The 17,396-nt window shown below is 40.3% G+C and overlaps 2 protein-coding genes across 10 annotated transcripts in view; one reads left to right on the top strand and one right to left on the bottom strand.

Annotated features, from left to right (window-relative positions):
• The window catches only part of TRIP12 (thyroid hormone receptor interactor 12), an 82,769-nt gene extending 69,410 nt beyond the window's left edge, over window positions 1–13,359 (bottom strand). For 6 of the 9 annotated variants that reach the window (XM_072866337.1, XM_072866336.1, XM_072866333.1 and 3 more), the window contains exon 1: window positions 12,946–13,359. The gene's annotated coding sequence lies outside the window, so the exon portion shown is untranslated. Of the gene's footprint in view, window positions 1–3,981; window positions 4,063–11,531; window positions 11,712–12,945 lie in introns of those variants that run through there. The other 3 variants (XM_072866331.1, XM_072866329.1, XM_072866330.1) reach the window with 3 other exon arrangements.
• A 23-nt stretch (window positions 13,360–13,382) lies between these two features.
• The window catches only part of FBXO36 (F-box protein 36), a 30,871-nt gene continuing 26,857 nt past the window's right edge, over window positions 13,383–17,396 (top strand). Inside the window, exon 1 of the mRNA XM_072866338.1 lies at window positions 13,383–13,616. Within this exon, the coding sequence (XP_072722439.1) occupies window positions 13,521–13,616 (96 nt within the window). The 5' untranslated portion in view covers window positions 13,383–13,520. The remainder of the gene's footprint in view (window positions 13,617–17,396) is intronic.

A 17,396-nucleotide genomic window follows, 5' to 3' on the forward strand; every position in this document is an offset into this window, starting at 1 on the left:
AATATCAAGGACAGCATATGCCATTAGCATATACTAATACGACAATATTTATTACATTAAACAGCTGCATAATAAAAGTCTGAAAGTTTCAGGGGTGCTTTTTTTATTTTCAAGAAAAACATTTCAGATATGGTATACCAGTGTGTGTTTTATAATGGACACTTTTCTAATTAAAATGACAGCATAAACATTCTGTACGTATTCAAGTATGACACATTCCAAGCCAAACACATTAACTCTAAGTTTTATAGCAATTACACTTCCTTATACTCTTCATACAAGATTTAACTTACCACTAAAGTTACAGTACAGACTAAGGAGAGAAAACCTAAACAAGCCAGTCTTCAGGGCATTAGAGCTATCAGTCTACACTATGCAGTTTTTCAGCTGAACTCCACTATATATTCCGAAGAGTACCACAGTACTGATGGAAGTTAAAAACCCAACTAGATTTCTTGGTGAAATCCCTTTCATCCTAGTGAGTATGGTCATCTAAATAAATTAGAAAGGAAAGTTAGTTCCTCTAATCCAAAAACTAAGAGAAAGTCTTGTGTACTTGGTAGAAGGTAGTTTCCAACTACTACATATATCTATCCAAAGTTCCTACCTTTCAGCATGTCATTATTTCAAGCCCCTTCTCTTACACAAATACCTCAGAAGGTGCAGGGATAGAGTACAATTATCAGTTTCACTCTAATGCCTGTGCAGGCCATTTTCATGTCAGAATTCAGCACATCAAACTTCAGGAGATGGTCAAAAATATAGATAATTGCATCTGTACAAGTTTATATAGACAATTTAAAACCTGACACTTTTTGAACTATCACCAATTGTCACCAGCAAAAGCTTTCAAATTCTGCTGAAGCAACCTGAAATTAGATCAGCTTCTCCTCCACTATTCCACCCCAAATGCTACTCCAGTCTATGCAAGTATAAAGAACAAAGCAGCTTAAGTGATAGCCAGTCACAAATGTGTATTTTAAAATCCTTCCTGCCTCAAAGCTGGGCCACCAACCTTCCCAACAACGCAGCAAACACACAGCAAGAGCAGGGGCAACTCCAGTTTGTTGCTGTAACCTGGAATATTAGCTAGTAACAAACTACCTTGATTTTGAATGCACCTTGACTTAACTAAACTTATGACATTTAAATCACTATATTCTACTATAGGTTGAGCTTCTGCTTCTAGCTGCCACAGGTCTGGACTTGCACTAGTCACTTTCTGCTTTTGATATTGTCAACAGAAAGACCAAACTCTTCTCAAGTAGGCTTTTTTAACAAGTTAGATAATACACATAAAGGAAAGACAGGGGCTTACAAGGCCCAACTCAGGTACGTCTCACATAAGCTATCTGAGAATCAGAGTAAATACAGTAGTTTACATCTTCTCTACTTGTCACACTCAGTGATCTCAGAGCAGCATTCATGAGTCATTGGGCACAAAACTCTGGGTCCTTGAATTCCTTGCCTCAGCTGTTCAAAGCTTAAGCGTGCCAGGTTAACATCTTCAGACCACCTTCCCTTAAGGGAACTAAGCATAGAGATCCCCCTGGGAGCAACTACCTTTCATGGTATAGCTATAACATTTATGACAATACAGCTAGAGTCAGTGGTATAAAAACTGAACACTTATACATACTTTTGCACTTTGTTTTTTCTCCTCCTGTTAGCCTTTAGCTGGCAACTAGATATTTTAGGCTAAAAGTCAGGCATTTAAAGTACTCCAATCAAAAGTGATCCAAAAACACAGTAAGGATGAATTGTCCCTTTGCTTTAAAAAACAAAAAAATAAAATCCAAACTACTATTTAAAAAGAGATCCCATTAGCATTGACAGTATTTCCAGCAATAGGCCCTCTCCTCTCCTGAGAAACTAAGATTTAAGACTGGTTCTTTCAAATACTTTTCCACAGGACCACATATCTTCCTTCACTATGTCAGTAGTGCCATGAAATTGTATTCGTTTACTGTATGAATATATGTAGATAGTCATTCTAACTGAACCACAGTTTAGCAAAAGAATACAAGTACTCTTGATGACAACTATTAAACTACAGCTTTCCACCCATCAGTTCCAAAGCTGTGTTACTGCAAACACACTACAGCAACAGTATTTTTGTCTGAAGTGCTTCCATCTTTTAGACATAGCTGGACTTAAAATATTCACAGCTACATGAATGTGCAGTCAGAGGCCCAATGTTGAGGAAAACAGCTGGAAATTACAGTTTCTGTAAGCTATGGGTGCTTAAACATTTGTAACACTTGAAGGCAGGCAATAAAGTTAAACTTGTGATGGAATTAAATCTTGAAACCCTAATTCAGTAATGACAGGAGATTAGTAGATCCCAGAATTGAAAGATATTTTTGATGGCAGAACTCAGGACACTTGCTACTATTTTCAGGCTTATAGAAGAGAGGTCATTCATTATCTTATTTCTGTTTTGTGAAATCCAAGACTATTTAAACAATAAATTGCTGCTAAGTAGCACCCAAATAGAATACATCACCATATGAGTTTAGCAGAAAGTATTTGTAATGATGAACAGACTATTACCCATAGAAGGAAACTATGAAATAAGATGAAAGCTTTATTATTGTTATAGCCTTACTTATTTCAACATAACTACCCAGGTGATATGGTTATCTAAAGCCAGAGCTGTTCCCTCAAAACTCCCATTTTTTCCAAAACTATCAAAATGTAAAAGTTCTTTCCTCTCCTCCTTCCCTTCCCCAAAATACGCAAGTACGCATCAAAAATATGGAACAGTAAATTATACTAATGAGACACTTCCAATACTATGAAGTACAATAATACCAAGCAGCATGGAGATCCTATACCTCAGTACTAAAAACAACACGTTTTGCTATAAGCCAAGCCCTTGTCAGTTGACATAAGCATTAGTGACTACGTGTTCCAGCTACTCAGAGTGATACTGGGGTGGGGGGGGGGGGGGGGGGGTGTAGGAGGAACCAGTGCTTAGGTATATGTACCATTACAGAGTAACTGAGAATTCTCCAGTGCTTTTGTACCAAAAGTATTTATCTGGAATACTGTATCCCATCACAGCTGGCCTTGGTCAAGAGAGATGAATTCCAGTTGAAAGAACAGAAAAGTGCTCTTACAGGAGGTGACTAATAAAGCCTGTATTATTTAGCCTGGCAACAAGAAGGTTATAAATGCTTTCTGTAAGCGCCAAGGGTAAAACACCAAGAGAAGAAAATTACTGAAAATGAGAGGACATCATTGATACAGTTAGCAGGCAAAACAGTTATGAGAAACTTTCAGGCTGGAAATTAGATGATCTTAAATTTTAAGAAATGACATGCTGAAAGAATCTCCCAGGAGGACTGAAGAGTTAAAAAAAAACAAGTATGAAAACAAAACCAACGCATGCACTTAGCTGCTTTTTAGATGGTTCCAACTTAGAGATTTAAGTTATGTACCAACAATATTAGCAGATTACACTTTTGACATTATGAGGTCTCTCACTAAGCTTATTCCTAGATAGCAGTACTTCACTGTCCTTACAGACAACTGACAAATACCAAGTTCTGTTGTTCTACTAGGCCGAACAACAGAAAGATGAGATGCTCACGTTGCTCAGGACTGAGACACTCAGGTACAAAAAAGTACTTTAAAGGCTCAGTTCCTAGAAAAGGCTAATACCCCCACTTTGATCTTTTTGCTAAGGAAGTAACTGGAGCACCATTCTTGTTATCTTAACACCCATTCTTTCTCAGAAAGTAAAAGAAGTCAGAGAAGGCACTGCAAGGAAGCAAACCTATATTATCTGCAGTTCGTGAAGCTTTTCTTGTCCTGTCCCATGGCACCTACCGCTATCTCTGTTGTGACTAAGGAAAGAAAACTTGTCCCCACACCTTCTGCTGGGAAGGAGGGGCAGAAGCAGAAGATAGCTCTCCACAAAGCAAGTTATTGCAGTAAGCAGCAAGTTCTAAGATTTAAAAATAAAAAACCACAAACCATACACCACACTTTTGGATAGGATTATTCTATGCAGAGGTTGTTTATCCAGCTTGATCCTTCTATTGCTGTGTCACTCTGTGCCCATATGTTCACGTTTGATATCTCTCAAATGTGTGTGTGCGGGGCGGGGGGGGGGGGGGGAATGGGAAATATGCCAGAGTTGATACATTCAGAAAACCAAACCAGCTACTTGATTTTTTGAAAGAGCTCCATGTAGAACTAGCAGACAAAAACATAGGAACGCCATGAAAGCGTAGAGATTTTGTAACTGAGTTATTAGCATTCAAGACAACTGATATTTCAGAATGGGTTACAGAACAGAGACAGAAAAATACTAATTTAACTGTTAGATCAATTAACAATATCACCTGCTATCTAGTTTTGATTAGCCATTTTACTGAGATGACTTTCCAAGTAGCCTGGCATAGTTTTGTTGAAGGAAAACAATATTGCAAATTTAAAAATCTGTAAGGGAGAAACCATTTCTTAGTTGAAGGGGAACAGCTTTTAGATGAAAACACATTAAGCAATTTTGCAATGCACAGCAACCTACTTGGCTTACTTCTAATTTTTTAAAATGGTCCAACACCACTAAAATAAGATTAAAATTAATTGCATTAATAGCACAGGTGAGAGCTAATAGGGTCTCCAGTAATTTCAAGTGGCCATGAAACTGCAACAATGAAACAGATACCACAACAGAAGCAATAGTAGTTTAGAACAGTCAGACTGCTAAGAACAGGACAAAGGAGTTGACAAAGTGGTTCTGGTGACACTACAGGTGTTGCCAGCAGGAAGCATAGTTCGAATTTAAGTGCAAGATCTCAATTTGATAGAAACTCAGACTTCATCTGAACAAAATACACTAAGTAAAGAGTTTAAAAAAAAACAGATGGTACAACTACATTAAGTTTCTCCATCGACTTCAGTTACCTAATAAGAATCTAGTTTATTTAAAACTACAAGAATAGTTCTAACAGCTTTTGGCTAAGTCTGTAACAGAGAAAAAAGCCTGATGCACCCAGGGAATACTTTACTCCAGACAACCTCTGGAAGCAATAAAGTATAGCAACAAGTGTGTTCATTGCATTGTATTTTGAAAGTGACAGATTGAGATTACTTTGCTTGTCACTTCAGTGGAGTCTCATAGGCAAATTTACATTTATTTTAAGCATTCAAAAATTAACTCATTACTACATTTGTATTTACCTCAAGTTTCCAAATATTCAGTCTCAGGTTCTAGCTTACTTGAGTTCATCTACATACAGCACAGCTAAGTCAATCTTCCATGCCCATTCTGTTCCAACTCCAGTTCAGTTTCAGCAGTATGTCAAGAACCCCTAAGCTATTAAAAAGGAAAAAAGTTCCCGTCCTTACTACTGTGACCATAGTGCTTGAGTATATTTGAACATTAATGAAAAGCATTTAAGCGGTACCATTCCTTCACATACTACATTCCACAAAATTCATCTTTCCTCTTCACAGTTAACCTGACAAGAGCTCAGTTTCCACTCTCTCCATGGAGTATTTAAATTTGAAGATTGAGGTGTGCAACGGCATTTCTTTTAATACTTCTTCCTATTATAATTACAAAGTGCTGATGAAAGTTTTGAGCTAGAGTTCTGTTGTCAAGAGTCTAGTATAAAACATGGCTACATTCAGTTGCAAGTCTACAAATACTTGAGGTAAATGAGAAATAAGGAGTATGCAGCAGAACTATATCAACTTAAAAGTTGTCATACAAGAAATCTGAAGAAAGCATATTTGCTATCTTATTTTTGGCAAAGAAATATATTGGTTCTTCTGCCAAGCTTTTTGGAACTGAGTAAGGGAATGAAACCAGCTTCTTTAATCCATAACCTTATGCTATAATGCAGGTCTTCATTTTTATTACCAGTGTTTTATTGTAGAAAGCTATCTGCTAAATAAATCAGGCAGAATACTACCAGAGTAAGATATGGCAGCACGCATTGTCATTACATAAACATGAAAGACATTGTGAAATAGACTGTAGCAGATCTCTAAAGCACAACTTTTAACACTTGGAATCCTGGCTTAAAGTTTACCAAAGTTATGCAGCTTCCATCACTTTCTTTATATGAGACACAGTTTAAATGGTGTTTTCTACAGAAATTTTCTATTTAACTTCAAATCAAGTCGCATTTTTATGTATACCAATGGTATTCCTGCCCCTTCCATTACTTGAATCTATTTATTTTGATTACCAGTGTTACTTAAAGATCTGAAACCTAGCTGTGCAGCTTCTTCTCAGGTGCTATTCACTCAGGCTTATTCACACAGACTATGACTGTCTGCATGCTCTTGTTCAAGTCAGCGATTTCCCACCTTTCCCTCATCCCTTTATGATGGACGAGTTCATTAAGCTATTATACCTGAAACAAATGCAAAAGTCAAAACAAGTGAAGTTTTAAAAAGAAATTACAGTTCCCAATCAGCAACTTGATTATAGTGGAGTATATTCGCAAAATAAAGACAAAAAGAACATTCACTCTCAAAGGAAGGAAGAGTTCCAAGTTTGCATTCAGCATACAGCCGATTAATATCCACTTTCAGTTACTTTCTTCATTAGCTCTCTTTAAATGCATAGCCACATCTCACCTGTGATCAGAAGATTCAGTTACATCGCACACACCTTCCAGGAAGGGACACTCTCTACACTGAATAAGCTAATTACATAAGGGGTTTGACATTAGAAGATAGAGAACCTTATTAACATGGATAAGATGCCATCTTTTAGCCCTGATGTCAACCACATCTTACAATATTATCTTGACCAAAAATAGACATCTACCACAGATTCATATTCCACAAAGGTATGATGTAAAGGCAGGTTCTCCTCACTAACTCCAGGAGTTAAAGTAAGCATCTAATCATTATACCAGCATCAAAGACATTTAACGCAAGTCCCTTGATTGTTTGGGAGGGGGAGTGTGTGTGCATGTGTGTGCGTTTTTCTTTTCCCTTTTCTTTAGGGCAGGGGGGAGGGAGGCAGGCATGGGGGATGTTGAAGTCCACCATCGCTAGTGTTACTATGCATTGTTTACATCTTTCCTTTTTTGGTGCCTCAACTCATTTATATTGCTCCTGAAAAATTAATGTTTTCAACTTAGAATATACTACATAAAAGTGTATATTTGGTTTCCACACTTATTTACCTGTACTTCTACTTTTACATCTAAGCAGTCTTGGACTAAGAGAGGAGGTACAGAACAGACTTCAAGCACATAAAAGCCCACAGTACAGAGAAGATCATTTCTCCTACCCAGAGTGGCTAAGACAAACCATAACAAGCTCATAGCAAGGCAAACATGACAGATGTTAGACATGGAGAAAGATGAGAGAGAACAAAACAGCATGCATGCTTTCTAAAAGCAAAGATAGCATAAGACTAGACCTAGTTACTTTGGAGCATAAGCATGTACTAGATGACCTATGAAGGTTTGTCCCATGCTAATTTTTCCTAATTGTTTTACCTTTAGGAACTACCGCTAAAAATCAATCAAAGTAAAAATTCTTCATTACAGTTAATGCTTTGCATTAACAATTGATATTAACCATGCTTTAAACACACAACAGTAATCAGCCACAAATCTGAAGGAGATGCACATTGCTGGTATTGAGTCTAATGCTTGTCTCATGACTAGACAGCCTTCTGAAAGTTTAACACCTTTGTCCGCAAATAACACATGTGCATCAGAAAATAAAGAACATATTTGTATTCTTTCATTTCCACCTTCACAAAAGTCTAGCAAATAGTTGCCCTTCTTTACACTAAGTTTACTTATTTGGTTGTTATGCAATAAAACAAGGGTTGTCAGTAACAAGTTACTCTGAAAGCAGAATAAACATGAAATATACCTCGCCTTTCAGATCTTAAAAGCCCCTCCTTCTTCAAGAAGCACCAGGGACCCCAGCTTCCATTTTTAAATACCAAATTGCTCCCTACAACTCAAGGTTCACATTCCAAGAGACAACTCAGGCCCTTTCATACCTTTTAAGAAAGTCAAATCTTTGCAGTTCAGCATGTGCACTTTATTGTGGACACCATCACAAAGCAGACCAATCCATTCAGAAAACACTAAAACTGTGATTTCCCCCTGCTCCGTAAGACAGCATTGTACTGCTACACATCATAGACTCCTTCCAGTTTCCTCTCCACACACACCTTTGTAGGTTTGTTCGTTTTATTCCTTTCCTATCACTCAAGAAGATGGAGCTATTAGATCAGTACAGTGACCAATGAAGAACTATTTATTCGAGAGTAGACAAAGTCAAGTAGTGAGCAGGGCCAAGTGACCTCCAGAGGTCCTTTCCAAACTGGCTTACTCTATGATTCATGACAAGAGAGGCTTTTTTGGAGCAACCAAAGGCAACTATGGCTTGAACATTATTGCTAGCACTTCTCACACATCTTCAATATTGAAGTCCAGTATTAGATCACTGTGATTAACTCTGTTGATATACACCTAACTTTTTCAGTTTTTCCGATACAAGAGTCTTCAATTCAGAAGTTGAGTATCTATTGCTCTTATACATGGCAGTTTTCTGCCATATTTGTACTGAGTATGTTCATGAGTCAAGTAAGACTGGCAACAGTCAGTACATTGCAAGACAAGCCTTATTATAGACAGTGAGAGTAAACAGATTGGTTATGTGTGCTCAAACCCCGGCTGCCAGACAGAATTAAAGGAGAACATGACTGCATATTTACACAGTTCGATTCTACCAACTTGATGAGAAAATTTTTATCACATGGCAGGATTAGGAGAACAATTGCTCTTCAAAACTAACCTTTGCACTAAAGTAACGATCACTGGTATCTGAAAGCTTGCAGCAGAGAAGCTAGTTGACTTAGTGCTGCCTTTCACACTGACTGTACACTTGATATCATGTGTAGCTAGAAATTTTCTACTTACAGAAGATTGCTGAGTTCATGTTTTAAAGTTAATCATTTTCTTAAAAAAAGACATCCTGAAACAAGCAGCTACATACCAGCATTTTGTCATACTTGATCACCAGTGAGAAGTCTGAAAATAGTTCTGCTCCTTGAGAAACACATTATTTCATGTAAATTGAAAAAAATCAGGAGGGGAAAAAAGGAGTTGATGTGACTTTGTTTTGCAGTTACCAGCCTCATGTCCCAAATTAAAACTTAGCTATGAAAATGCTCAGCAAGAAGTTAGTTCATATACTGCCATAAGTCTACTATGATACTATATATAGATTAAAATATTAAGAGCAAAGTCAAAGTAAGTACTACTTCTTCAGAAAAAGAAACCCACTGACCCAAAGGTAACCTGTTACCCTACCAAAACATTCAGATGTACTACTGCCTTCAGAGTCAGTATTGAATGGGGCAGTGACAGTTTGATGAAGAGTTTCCACTATTAAGAATGTCATAGAGTCCACGAAGTGTTTTATAGGGAGTGTTACTAATTTGACAGGTGATGAACAGGACACAGATCATCCAACAGGCCAATGACAGATCCCAGAAGCATTCTAGGTTAAGTTTTTGACAATATGATAGTACACCGTGTTGTACAACTTCAAGATTTGATTATATTTTGTCACAATAATTTAGTCTCAGTGTGACAGAAGACAGACCTGTGATCAGAAATGTTCTACATGATGCTTACTAATTAGCTTGTTAGAAAATATAGCATGGCCTATAAATAAAAAATTAACACAGATAGTTCTGAGATTCCCTTACGCTGCAAATTAAGTACAAACATGTAGGTTAGTCAACCAGTAACTTTCCTACTCATGCTTCAGCTTCATTGCATAGAAACAAAAGGAATTTAGTCAAGTTACCTTCCTGGATTGTCTCAAAGTAAATAACTGTACTTATCAGTGCTGTAAGAACCCACACAAAAATTCATCATGGTTTCATTCATGACATGAAAGTCAACTTTTTTACGTTTTTGCTAAACTGCTGCAGAAAGACTACAGTGTCTTTGTTGCCTATAGCTTTGGACATCAAATTTAGGAATTATTTTATAAGAACAAGTTTTCATTACAATTTTTTTCTATAGTATTTGCATTCTGTGTTTGAAGACAAACAGTCAAAGTGCAATATAAAAAGCAAAATAAAAAATGAACTTGTGCATGATTCTTGATGGAGAATGACAGTTCTGATTATTCATTTATTGGTAAGATAGATGTTTGTTTCCCTAATGGTCACTTTGGCCTGAAGAACTTTTTTTGCAAGACATCAAAAGACTCCATTTTCATAAGCCTCTTACTCAACAGGTCGGCACTCCTACTGAAGTAGATCTGCTATATTAATAAGTAGTAATGCCACACTGTGGATGACCTACAATTTTTCTGCTAACAGCTAAGGCCTGTTTAGGTTCCTACCTATGGAGCCATCTGGAGACTGAAGAACATTCAGACTTAAAGTTTAAATTCAAGCTTACTACTCCCAATTTTTTCAGACAGACCCTAGGAGTGTAAAAAAAAAAAAACCAACACACAGATTACCTATATTTCTACCACAACAACAGGATACACCAAACAATAAAAACTAAAAATACTCTTCTATTTTAAGATCAAAAACAGTGTATATACCTAACCGAGCCATTCACAATCAGCTACATTTTACAAATATAAAAACCATTACAAGTTAAAACATGGAAGTTTCTGAAAACTAGAAGTCTTACTTACAGTATTTACTCACCAGAACACTGCTTTTAAACTTCTTAGTTCAAATATAACATTAATTGTCAAAATATTAGCTGCAAAAACTGAAATACTAATATTTTCATAAATACATTTCATTCCTATAAATATTTATTAGATAGATTACCAAACAATAGAAAAGCATACAGTTAATTTTCAAGTACTGCTTTCAAGTCCATTATGCATATTTATATATATATAAAAAATAAAATATATTTTAAAACTTTTAGCGTAATGAAAAACTTAAACCTCAAAAATCTGTTTGAGAAGAAATCAAATACCAAAAAAACACCCCTGTACAATCAGAAGTCTAGTCTTGGGGGTGGGAGGGAAAAGAGAGAGAGAACTGGAAATAAGAGAATATACCAGAGATAAACAGAAGTAATCACAGCAATGCTTGCTAGCTTTTAAAGTCTTACAAAGAAAGTATATCCACAGTGACAGTTCCCCTAAAAAAAGCTTGTAAAATTAATTTAAATTTAAGTCATTAGAATTCCTCTTCTTTCTCATTATGAAGGATGTACTTCACATTTGTCAGGTGCTAACTACTCAACTCCTCTTTCTGACAGCCTTTAAAGCACCAGGAAGCTCAATATTCATAACACACACACAATACATAAACTGTGGAAGTTAGCACGTTTAAGCAAAGTTTTGTGTTATGGTCTTAGAACCTCTGGATCAATATTATTTCTGCTGAACAAGGCAGAAAGAAAAAAAACTAAACAGTCTTTTGGAAAAAAAAATATTTCAAATTAAAATTATTATTGGATTGCTACACATAATAAAACCACCCTCAAAACAAACTGCACACACTCTAAAAATGTTCCCAAGTTGCATGCCAGACTTACAGAATAAATTTAGGCCAGTACCAAGCACTCATTTCTTCCCCGTGTGTAAATGCGACACAATCAGGCCTCACATGTAGGCCTCTCTCTCCAATACAGGCAGGACCTTTGTTCGATACGTCGATGTTTTTCCCCCAAAGCCCTTGACATAACTTTCCATTCTTTCCCCTATTATTTTCCGGTTCACAGTCTAGACTTTCGGACTCCCGTTCTGTGAAAACCCCTGGCTGTCGAGAGAGCCAGTGCACTAGGAAGGGGGGGGGAAGGGGGAACAATAAAAAAGTTGAACAGCAGGAAGACGGGCCTACAGGTCTGGCGAAAGCCCCGGTATCGGTTTGTTTCCCAGCCCCAGATAACCAGAGCAGTAACCAGGAGGCGGTTGGCGTCAGTGCTACCAGCACCTCAAAACTTCTCCCACTCCCCAGCCCCCCCAGCCCGCCGGGGAAGGAGGAAGAGCCAGGCAGGAAAGGCAGAACCCAGCGTTTGATCAGCCTCCAAGTACGACGCATTATGCAAGCAAACGCGAGGACCAGGCAACTTGCTTCTTGACTGAAAGCAAGAAAAACATCAGCTCTAAAACATTATCTGCGAAAATAACCCCTCCTGTGGGTAGCCAGCACTGTAACTCCGACCCTACAGACGCCTCCATTCTCTTCCCACCTTCTTCCTCCCCCCCCAAAAGCTTGTGAAATATGGACGTCGGCCGATTATTTAGCATTTTTATCGAGCCGGGCAGGGGGGAAGGAAAGAGGAGTTGCTATTTTCTCCTTTAAGATATTCGATAGCTCCTTCAAAAAAAAAAAAAAAGAAAAAAAAAAAGAAGAAAGAAAGAGCCATGAGGGAAAAGGGGGCCAACCGGAGTGGGGGAGGGAGAAGACGGGGAAGGGCATACAAATCGGTACGGCAGTGTCAACACTGACACTGCCCTTTTGTATCAGCAGCTACACAGGACCCGGAGAGGGGAGGCCGCGCTCCCCCCACACGCCTGGCAGCCCGGGCGAGGCGAGACGGCGGGCAGCAGCCCTGCCCGGCGCCGGGGGGAGAGGGGATGTCCCCAGAGCGGGCTCCGGTGACTGCCTGGCCATTTTGTCAGCTCCATTTCCACCCCCTCCCGCCTCAGCGAGAGCTCCCTCCCCTCGCCTCATTACACACCCCCAGGCCCCCCCACACACACACTCACCAGCGCGGCGTCGTGTCGTCCCCATCTCCCCCCCGCCCCCCAACCGCAACAATGCTCCGGGATGGCGCTGCTCCCCTCCCCCTGCCCCAGGCCGCCGGGAAGGGCAGCTCGGCTAATGCCGGGGATGACACAACAGGCCCAGCCGCCCGGCCCGGAGGCTGCCGAGGGGCCCAGCACCACACCGCCCCGCGCCCGCCTCCCCGGCGCCCCCTAAAAGAGCGGAGGGGCCCCGGGTACCTAGTTTGTCCCGATGCGGCCTCCGCAGACACTCCGTGCCTCCCCTCCTCCCGGCAGCAGCCGCCTCTCTTCCCTTCAATTATCAGCTGAAGCCGCAGCACCGAGCAGCGCCTCGTCCGCTGCCTCCGCCGCCGAACCCCTTCCAGCGGCGCGAGGGGGAGGCTGGCGGACTACTTTCTCCCGGCGCCGGGGTCCCGCCGGGGCCTGCGCGCCCCCTGGACCGACGGGCGGCCCCTGCCCCGGCTGCCGCCCCCCACGCAGCCCCCGCTGCGGCCGTGTGCGCGCCCCGCTCCCTGCACTCAGCGGGGTCGGCGTCGGGCGGTCAGTATCCCTCCGCCGGGGTCGTCACCCCTGGGTCTGCACGAGTGTCTCCCCTCGGGTGCGGGCGGGGGGCGCGGGAGGGGAGTGGAGCCAGAGGGGTAGTGAGGCTCTGCCGGCGGCGGGGGCGAAGACCCTGCCCGGCCACCGCGTTACTACCGGCCCTGCTCCTTTAAGAGGGGGCTGGGCTCCCGGTGACCCCGCGTGATGTCCGCCTCTTCCTGGTTGCCATAGACACGGCCTTCCAGCGTCCCAAAATGGCGTCTATGCTGCAGGAGGAGGTGTTCGAGACGCACGGGCAGGCCCCGGCCCCCAGCAAGGACTTCTGTCAGCTGCTCGTCACCCGGCGGGAGGTGGGTGCCGGGCTGCCCGCGGGCGGGGAGCGGCGTCTGCCCCGCAGTTCCCTTCCCCTCACCTCCTGGTCGCCGCTTCTTCCTCCGCCGGGGATGGAAGGCAGCTGGGGCCTGCCCCCGGCTCCTGAGGCAGCAGCGGCTTTAGTGAGGGGCCGTCCTTGGGGAAGGGCTGGTGAGGAACGGAGGGGCTCGCAGCGCCTTGCCGGGGAAGGGCGGGGGTCGCCTATTAACGCCGCCAGGTAGCGACCCGCGAGGCGCCACCAGTAAGCGCTGCTGGTTTGGCCTCCTGAGGGCTGGGAACGCTTTGCTGCAGTCTTAGGATGTAGTGTCGGTAAGTAGCTGGGGAGCAGGCAAGGGTTTGCTACCAAAAAGGGTTATTTCCTAGCATAGGTGAAAGTGTGTCTGGACGAGGAGCCTCTGTATGCGGGAGATTCATTCTACCTAGAGTATCCCAAGCCTGTGGGAAAGGACTCTGGGTGAGACCAGAGGAAGGGAAGAAAAAAATATCCTTCAAAACAGTGAGTTAGTATCCTTGGGAAAAAGTATATACACATCTGTGATTTTGTAACCTTAAAACAAACTTAAGTCTACTCTCAGAAATGCCTTACAAATACATGAGATACTAACATTTAAAGTAAATAAATAACAAATCCTTAAGTAACGTCACAGTATTTCTCCTAAGGAAAGACAAGTTTAGCTGCAGTCTCAGAGTAACTAGACTTAAGTCGGGGGGAAACAACAGTCTAACATCTCATTCCAGGAAAATAAAATTAAACTGCCCATCTGGGAATGGGAAGACTATGTATATTTTCCATATGGTGCCTGAAGATGCTTAGGTGGCCTGCCTTATGGCTATGTACATAACTGGTTTTCTGATCAGGGAAATAAGCAATGCTAAATATCCTGGAAGAGATTTTTTTGAACTTTTTTTAAAATATGCTGCGAAATGTGCTATATGAATATTTTTCAGAATAATAGTAATCATTGATGAGGAATATTTGACAGTAAACAAATGAGATGTAACAAATCTGATTATGAGTTTGTAAGGTTGTGAAATAAAAATGCAAATCTTCTATAATTTTTGTTTCATTGTGACCTATTTTTGACTGGGTTGACTTTGTATGTATAAGAGATGAACACAGATGCTTGTCTCAGGCTGGACATACTAATTTAGAAGTTGTGAAGTTTCAAAAAATTTTTCTGAGAAAGTTTTTAAAATGTCTAACTGGAACGAAAAAACAACATAGTTTGAAACTAGAAGGAAGTTTTTGTTTTGTTTTCCCAAAGTAAACCAAAATAGTGAACATATTTTCTTCCAGGGATGAGGGAATTGTCAGGTTTGTAATTGAGAAATTAGAGGGAGGGGGAGGTGACAGACTGAAGTTCGGCTGCAATTCCAAATTATCTGTGTTCTGTATATTATGTGCTCCTTCTTTTGGTCTCTCTGGTGCCAAGATTTTCTTTTTAAAGCACCAGTGTCTTTAGCAGTTTCAGAAGGGGTTTTGGTTTTGTTCTCCTCAAAAAATGTTTTTAAGGTAGAACTGACAAGGCAACCTTAGGGAGCTTTGACTTCCACCAAAATTGAGAGTAATTACGGTGCTGCACAATAGCTGGGACATACATGCTTTTCTGTAGCTGAAGTTTTGTAATGGGCCTGTCCTATTGACCTCATGGGAATCATATCAGTGTCGTGCTTGTTCATGGAATATGTAATTGAGTGTTGTGGGTTTTTTACCATTCATTTTTGCACTCAGATAATAAAAATAAGATGTTTCTTATTATTATTATCTTCAGGTTTTTGGTTCTTATATCGGTTTCCTGTCAAACACTTCAGATATCTATTTTTGGTTTTGTTTTCAGCTGCCCAAATATATCCTTAAAACAAACCAAAGTCAGTTAACATAAACTGTGCAAAAAGTTTTGTAACTGTCAGTGGAAGTAAATTAAAATTATTCTGTAAATGTTTATTGTACAAAAGCATTACTAGGAAGTTAGTGTCATTGAAAAAGAACTGGTTTGGATTATTTGAAAAACTGCATTTTGGTTTTATGACGGTAAGATCATTTGAGTATGATGCAGTGAACATATGTGTTTGAATATATCACTATATCCTCTGAAGCTGACATATCTGATTCCAGCAAAACTTCCTGATTCAATCACATTTGAATTCACTATTGCTGAAAACAACTAATTTCACATAAGTAATCTCTGCAGCCTTAACTGCTGTACACGTAAAACTTCTGGATGCTAGTTAGCCTTTCTGCAGGCTATGGAGTCTTCTGAGAAGAGATCTGTGTCAAAAATAGTAATTGAAGGTATACGCTTCACTGATGTGCCAAGTTATGTGTCATGTAAAATATATTTAGCCATACTGTGTTAGCATCTAGGAAGCCTAGTTGTTGGTTCACATTCCCAATATGCTATTTTGCAGTCTCTTAATAAATAATAGTCATTGCCTGAAAGACCTTACAGTCTAAGCCTCCAATCTTGCACATACTTACATGAATGCTGAGATTTGCCACTTTGAATAGTCCCATTCTTCAAAATCAGTGGTTTCAAAACAGTCCATTGTTTTTCTCTAAAAACAAAAAGGGAGTTTGTGGCTGCATGGTCGATTTGTATGAAGGCTCCCATATTTCTGTGAGTGTTGCCCTACTTTGAATGGTCTACTTGGGCTTTACATGAGCAGTAAATTCATCTCCTTCAGGATGAAGTTATTAATTTACTGGACATATCTTACACAGCTCCATAGTGTGTGTATGTGTGGTCATGGCCAGGATTTCCAGGTATCATCTGACTATCAAGACAAACTGTCATAGAACCAGAAATCCTGTACAAATACAGAAGGTCTTAAGAATATATTAGGGCAAAAAATTTAGTTGGACAAGGAGGCCATATTTGGGGGGAAAAGCAAGTCCATGGCACCAGGCTTTGTGTTCAAACAAGCCATGTGAAACGTCTGTGCCTTTTGTTTAGCTTTTTCCCTCATTCTAGGGAATTGACATCTTTCTTCCATCATGCAACCTGATGTTAGGGATGTTCTCCAGAAGGTATTTTTGAAATCTGCTACTGCCTCAAGATCAGTATAGTAGGCCCAAACTGTTGTATATTGTATAACTAAAAATAAATGAAATGGAATTGCCATAAATTAAAAGAAAGGATGTCTCTGAGAGCAGAGTTAAGCATACGCTAAGAACTTTGCTGAAGCTAAGTATAGGACAATAGTCAAATAAAGAGGCCAAGACAGACAAAAAGAGTACCTAGGGTGTGATGCCGCAGGGGCACACATCCTCAGCTGTAAGCATGTGAATTATTTTATTACTGCAAAAATAAATTGGAAAACATTTAGTTATTACTTTCAATATTGTCAGTTGTAATAATAGCAAGGTGTACTTCAGCATGCTTGTTTGTGTTTAACTCAAATCTAGAGAAACTAGGACACCTGGAAAAAGGAAAGCAGGGCCTGCTGCAGGCAAACAAGATATTGGAAGCAGACAAAAGCAGAGGCTACTTCGAACTCTTCTAACCAATCAAATGCAACAGTAGTTGAAAAAAAAATAGCTAGAAATACACCCACTTGTCTGTGTGGATGTATTTGTGTCCAAAATGTGACAAGGAGACCCCGATGGTAACTTTTCATTTTGCAGCAAGAGACAGCTTCCATCCCAGATACAAATTCAATTATATTTCAAAATTAGAGCCGTTAATCAGGACTTTATAAGCAAAGGTATTGACTACTCGGTAGCAAGCATGCACTTCCATTGAGAAGTTAGGAAGGGA

This window comes from Ciconia boyciana, chromosome 7, assembly GCF_034638445.1.
Source record: "Ciconia boyciana chromosome 7, ASM3463844v1, whole genome shotgun sequence".
NCBI lineage: Eukaryota > Metazoa > Chordata > Aves > Ciconiiformes > Ciconiidae > Ciconia > Ciconia boyciana.